The sequence below is a fragment of the Sinocyclocheilus grahami genome, unplaced genomic scaffold (assembly GCF_001515645.1).
Source record: "Sinocyclocheilus grahami isolate Dianchi unplaced genomic scaffold, SAMN03320097.WGS_v1.1 scaffold454.1, whole genome shotgun sequence".
NCBI lineage: Eukaryota > Metazoa > Chordata > Actinopteri > Cypriniformes > Cyprinidae > Sinocyclocheilus > Sinocyclocheilus grahami.
The window spans coordinates 566,770-573,793 of NW_015505633.1; the positions used below are offsets into that span (position 1 = coordinate 566,770).

General features: G+C 38.2%; 1 protein-coding gene across 2 annotated transcripts in view; it reads right to left on the bottom strand.

The window, feature by feature from the left end:
• Positions 1 to 2,836: 2,836 nt before the first annotated feature.
• The window catches only part of LOC107552636 (noelin), a 23,872-nt gene continuing 19,684 nt past the window's right edge, over positions 2,837 to 7,024 (bottom strand). Inside the window, exons 5-6 of one of the 2 annotated variants that reach the window (XM_016234567.1) lie at positions 5,849 to 5,955; positions 2,837 to 3,984 (exon numbers count right to left, since the gene is read on the bottom strand). In XM_016234567.1, coding sequence (XP_016090053.1) covers positions 3,310 to 3,984; positions 5,849 to 5,955 — 782 coding nt within the window. In that variant the 3' untranslated portion in view covers positions 2,837 to 3,309. The remainder of the gene's footprint in view (positions 3,985 to 5,848; positions 5,956 to 7,024) is intronic. The other variant, XM_016234568.1, reaches the window with a different exon arrangement.

The following is a 7,024-nucleotide window of genomic DNA, read 5'->3' on the forward strand; positions in this document are numbered from 1 at the left end:
AGATGAAAGAAGAAAGAGATGCCATTAAATCTAAGCACCTTTAGCGCTTGATGTTTTCCCCAAATAGCAGTTTGCCAGTGTCACGGTGGCTTGAATTAAATGTGCATTTGCTGAGCGCAGACAGACCAGACAATTCAATTTGACACTGCCTTTAGAGAAGAGCTGAGGGCTAATGAGTTGCTCTGTCTTTAGCGCGTGTCCCACCGCTTCCGGATCAGCTCTTTCACTGCAGCCAAACAGATGAGGTCATCACTTTCTGCCCCCGTTGCCATGGAGAAAGAATATAGGCTGGTAATGATATCTACCTTTAGACTGGTCCTATTTTTTCGTTTAGACTATTCAATTCCATTTGACATTTCCCTTGGCTCCGGAAGCTCCGGAAGCTGGAGTCGGGTCATTATCTGCACAGAATCTTTTTCTATGCAGACAAATGAGGATATTATTGTTTTCTATATTTATATTTCGGATATTGTAAATTGATCTTCACATATGGCACATGGCACAGGCAAGAAATGTAAAATAAAGACTGGCTTTATTGATATGAATCACATTGCAAGTACAACACGGATGCAAGCGTAACAGTTTTAGATGATGCCATCTATTTCTTCTAACAGCTGACACATGGATCTGTCTTGAAATACACTCAAAGAATAATACCTTGTAAATACATTTTTTCACATTGTCTTTTGATATCTTTTTTTGCTGACAAGTTATATCTATACATATATACTCTTGACGTCTTTGTCTTACAATCCATCCTACTATTTAAGAGTCACTTTATGAACACAAATTTAAAAAAAGAACACAAAAGATACAGCAAAAATGAAACATGGCAAGAAGAATAGCAAACCCATCACTAATCTAATCTCTTTTTCACATACAAGGTTCATATTACTGTGAGAAAAAAGAAATACAATCATGTGAATCGTAGTGCTAAAAATGTTCATGCAACTCTTTGCGAAAATCAGAAACTACATACTGTCACAACAACACGCTGCAGTTCTTTAACAGAGTGCCTCCAACAGTCAGTGCCTTCGGTTCTTTAGTTGATGTTAAATAGTTTTGATTGCTCTCGATACAAAGGACATAACTGGGTAACTAAATGACATCTTTCTTGCGTCACACTTCTTTGCCCTCTGCTATGTAACTAAATCGTGTTGGTAAAGCTGTACAAGTACTAAGAACACAGTAAAAAACATTTTAATTACTCAGTGTTTTTGTTTTGCAGTTGAAATATCTAAATACACCTAAAAAACAACATAAATTTACTTGAAGCAAAATTGGGTTTGTTTTCAGATAATATACACTATTTTTTAATTTTCAAAGATATTATTATACATATATAATACATATTATGTATTATACCCCATATTTTTTAGGGGTGCTCCGATCAGGATTTTTGAGGCCGATCACCGATTGCCGATCACAGAAAGCAGTATCTGCCGATACCGATTACCGATACCGATCTTTTTAAGCCTTCTTTTTTATGATTTATAACTATTAATAGTGATACTCCGATCAGGATTTTTAGACATTTATTCAGGGCCTGAATTTCATTTTTGTAAATGGGGTGAATTCCCCTCTTAGGTGACTCTTGTGAGAGGAGAAGCAGCTTTCACACAGCAGTCCGCTACTGATCCGTGGCTGTTTACCACAAACACAACATTTATCCATTATTTTGATTTCAAATCCAAACATTGTCACTGAAATTGCTTTTTCAGCATTGCAATTCTTTTTTTACACAGTACAGTAATACAATCTTTCAAAGACATGTTTAAACAATAAACATAAGCAACACATTATTCAATGCTTTTTACTTTTGCATTTACTTTAGATTTATATATTAAGTTGCTCAAGCAAGTGGCAAAACATTTAAACTACTTTCCTTACGTTATCACAAACTTACCATTGACAGAAATAGTCAGCTCTACTGCCTTTCCTTTTGCATTGAAATCTTTATTAAATGCAATCCTGCGGTTCATAAAGAACTTTGTTTTCCTACCTGCCATCTATTATTGCCTTCTTTATCTAAAAGTGCTCTTTCCCTTTAAACCTAGCCAAAAATCCATATGTGTTGACTGTGAAACACAGTAGACTTTAATAATATGCATTTATGGTGTAATTATTACATTTTCGTGTCAATCCATATTCATATAGTAATGCAATTTATAAACTTTAGTGACGATGTGACACTGCCTCGATTGTGCAAGTGACAATTCCTGTGTCAACTGTGCAGCGTGCAGCTCGCTTATAGATTATGAGTGCCTCACCTTCAGCATTATAATGATTTCACCGGCGCTGAACAGAGACTGAGATGGTGCCGCTGCATGTCATGCCAAACCTCTCATGGCAGCATCATCAGCTTGAGATCGTTTTTTTAAGAGACCGCCATCGGGCGATAATGATCGGTAGCCGATCAATCGGAGCACCCCTAATTTTTTGCAACATGTAACATGTATGTTTATAAAATACATACATACAGTATTTATACTATATATATATATATATATATATATATATAGTGTTTTAAGAATAAATCTAAGCATTTTAGAAGAACATAAGACTTCTAAGAACAGAATTTTGTTATATTTATGCTTAATAACAAAAAACATTATTTTATGCAATTTTGCTTCTCAAGTAAATTGATCTTGTTTTAAAGGGGACTTTAGATGCCCATTTTCCACAAGTTGGTATGACTCTTAGGGTCTTGTCTTGGGTAATGTCTGTAACACACTTTGGTTAAAAATCCTCAAAGGTCATGTAAAACAACACCTTTACCATCTCAAAAACAGCTGTTTACAGCGACCTGTTTCGGTGCATGTCTCTTTAAATGTTAATGAGCTACTGCTCACCCCGCCCCTCTCTTCTGTTTTTTGTGTGTGTGTATTCTGTGGAGCATTACCATCAGCAACAAAACTATTAACTGTTTAGGTTTTTCTGGGATTTAAAAAAAGGAATGAATGGACGAATTTTTACACTGCTAAGACACATTTATATGCAAACACCATGTAAAAGTGATTTTTGTATCCAATGTCCCCTCTAAGAATGTTTCAATATTTTTACTGGACGATTAGACAAAAATACTAATTAATATTTTTTTTGCAGTGAAAATTCAAACACAATTATCTAAGGAAAGCTGACAAAAGAAAAAAGAAATTTTGGCAGCTGTTCATTATGTTGCCATTAACTATTACTTTTGATACATTTTTATGTCTTCTTTTATTGAACAATCATCAGGCATTACTCTTTTTTTCAGTAATAAACTCCATCAGTGCTACTGTATATCTCAAAGGGATGGAGAATGTCACTTTAGAGTTCCTCAGAGCGAATGACGTGGAACAAGGTGACGTTATACAGCACCTGGTGTCCATTGTTCCATGCGTAAAGAGCTCTGTCCCTAGGGTTATAATCAAGCATGGAGATATGGGAATACTTGTTCTGTAAGGGGATGTCGATATACTCGTAAGTAGAGGAGTTGGTATGGAAAGCATAGTAGACCTTTGTCCCCCCTGAGTAGCCGTTGGTGACATAAAGTGTCCCACAGATCATGAAGGCCTCACCTGCGCTCCTCTTTGGGTGGTTGGTGGCGTAGCTTTTGATGACCTGCAGGGTCAGTGGGTTGATCTTGCTGATGACAATGTTCCCTGCGTTTTGATTGGTGGCATAGACGGCCCAAAGCCCACCTTCATCCACCATTAGGTCAATGTCGGAGTGACCACCCCAGGAATAGTGGTAACGGTTGTTGTAGCCGGCGTAATCCAGCTGACCGGACTTGCTGATGGTGGCTGTCTTGAAGTCGAATTTGATGATGGTGTTGCTTTGGAACTTATTGAAGTAGATGGAGCCGTTGTAGACCACCTGCCCTGTGCCCGACCAGGGGTGAGGAAGCCGGTGTGAGGTGAAGTTGTCCGAATACATGAAGTCGGCCATTGACTTGTATTCCCGGACAAAGCGGTTATTGTGGTAACCGTCCATGTACCACACCTGGTGGTGGAAAAATGTATGCACATCAGAGTTTATACAGTTTATTTTACAGGGCTGCACTTTATTTTACAGTATGTGCACTTACGTGTACTTATCTAAGAAAACACATGGTAATATAAGGTTACTACATTGGTTTAAGGTTATGGCAGGTTCACGAGCATTAAGGGTAGGTTGGTGATTGATTGATTAGTACCTAGTTATTACCAATGTAGTATGTACATGTGGAACAGGACTGTAAAATAAAGTGCTTCTGAAATGGTCTTTGTTATTTTTTCTCCCAAAAATAAATACACTTTTTTTATATATATATATTTTTGGGGGCATGCAGTAAAAAAATGTCAGAGTAATACAACTGTCCTGATATCATGAAGAAAAAAGACAAAAAGATAAAAGAATGAAATTCTTAAAGAACACCTTATTAAGAAGTTTAGTATAGTTTTTCATTATTATTTTGCAGAATAAAATAAATAAACTGCTTCACTGCTTATTAAAATTGTACAAACTTCTCTCCACCCAACTAAAGTCTTTAGAAGTCTTAAGAGGTATGAACAAAACAAACAAAAAAACAAAGCAAATCAAAACTTGATTGCGTCAAGATCAATAAACCTCTTAACATATATGATAATTTTAGCTTTTTATGATGAGGCACAGTTAGTTCTGATTGTAAATTGTCATGTTGTGAATCTCCAAAAATATTAAATTTATTCATTAATAATTCAGGATTCAGGATTACAAACGTTTCAGCTTGAAAAGTATATTCAAATATATTTAAAATTATTTTTTTAAATAATGATTAAATGTGTGCAAATATGTATTCAGTGAAAATAAAATATATTATTACTTTTTACTGGATGGTTACACCACATGACATTCATTTGACACGTGATTTTTTCCCCCTTTTCTTTATCGTGGATGCTCTTTTATGTCATTGATTCTTTCACAGTCAAGGTCAGCATGCTATCGGAGTCTTTGGGACTGATGTATTAAATTTGCTCTTTACTTGCCTATTATTCTACCTCTGCTCTGACTTCCTAAAATCCGATTCTTAAAACAAACATGTTTTTAAACTGTCTGACCCTTTTAAATGTGTATTCACTCTTAAAATAAACCCTAAGGCTATCAGAGGCTTCAGGCAAAGGCAACTATCTGACCCCTCATCAATCATTTAAGGCTCAGACAGATCTGCAGGCCAGATGCCTTTCTGTTTCTGGGCTTTTCTACTGTATCGATCCATCTCAAAGGAGCTAAAAACTCCACCGCTTCACCTTCAGCCATCCTCTTTGAAGTTGTTGCATTAATATATGATGGGGGGATCATGGATTAGTTGTCACGCAACTTACTCGCTACTGACATCTAACCAAGATGGATGTGTTAGATTTGTTCAAGAAACTGGAGAAAGACAGAACAGCTTGTACAAAGGCAGGGACAGTCGCACAAGATTTTGCTTTTTAGCTCAGAATACTAAAGTATGTCTGAAAACAAAGATATGAAACCAACAGTAATATACAAACATTTTTATGTGGAAATGCTGGCGCAGGAATTAACAGACATCATTCAGCTCTTACTGGGAATGACTTTGCTGCCACACTAATGAAATCTTGCAAGATTTACACCTATCATTTGCATCTTAATGTGTGCCGGTAATTTAATAAACCACACTCTTGGCATGTTTACAAGAAAATATACTGCAGGGACAAAAAGAGTGCTGATAAGACGAAGTCAAAGACATTTTAGCTAAGAAGAAAAAAAAAATCAAAACCAGCTGAGATTAAAGTGAGGGGTGTGAAGTGATTAAAGCTGTTTTTCTTTTACACAAAAAATCCAGAGGAATTCAGTTAAGACAGTAAAGATTTGATGAACTCACCCTCGTATCACCATCAGGGGCAAGCGGATCAGTCATCCAGGATCCATATCTTGATCCAGATGTCTTTATGGTTATAGCATCACTTATCCCTGTCAGCTTCCCACAAGCTGATAACAGTAAAACATGATAACAAGTAAAAATCAACATTTTATTGTAATAATTTTTCATCATTTACTCACCCTCATGCTCGACTTTCTTATTATATAAAACATAAAAAGAGATATTTTGAAGAATGTTTATGCTGCTGTTTTCCATACGAAAATGAAAGTGAATGGTGACCAGGGACTGTCAAGTACAATACAATCAACCTAAAATTAGTCTGTAAGACTTGTGTGCTATATAAGTCTCCTCGAGCCATATTATAGCTTTTTTGTAAAAAACACAACAACAACAACAGCAAAAAATTATTCACTCATGATATTGTGTTGCACTTTGAGATTTATCACATCAGGTTTAGCGTCATTTGTTCCTCTTCAGGAACTCGAGCTGCGTCGGAAAACGCTAGGGGAACGCCCTTCAGCGTGACGGGCTCTGAAACTCGTGTGTAATCAGACGAATAGATGGGCGAGACGTCACGGCGGGTGACGTAATGACCAGGAAGCTATAAAAGCACGTGCGGTGAGACCAACGCCAGCTTTTTGTCATTCAGCAAGCGCTCTGTGTGTGTGTCAGTTGTGAGTCTTATTTGGTGTTGTCTGTCCCGTAGGAACATTAGAAATGTCTAAAGCACATGAGAAAAGACACCATCTGAGTAGGGGCGAAGGCAGTCAGCGTTTCAAACTGTGTGTTCCTCCCTGCCCGCGTTTCATTACGGGTGCGGACACACACAGTTTGTGCGTTGTCTGCCTGGGAGCGGAGCATGCTGAGTCAGCTCTTGAGAGGGCTGACTGCCCGCATTGCGAGCATCTTCCCATGCATGTTCTCCGCTCCCGAAAGGCACTCTTTGCGGAGGGTGCCTTTGCAAGTGTTCCCCGCGGAGCGGCGATTGCGCTCGTGGGGTTCGCAGCTGGAACTGGCGGAGGGAATGGAGACGGGCGAGTCCCTATCTTCTTCCTCACCCGCCAGATCCGGCGCTCGCTCACCGGGATCGGAAGCCCGTTCTGCGGTTACTTCCCCCCGGGGAGTGAGCTCGGCGCTCCGCCTGTCTTCCTCCGAGGAGGTTGATGTGGTGGGCGT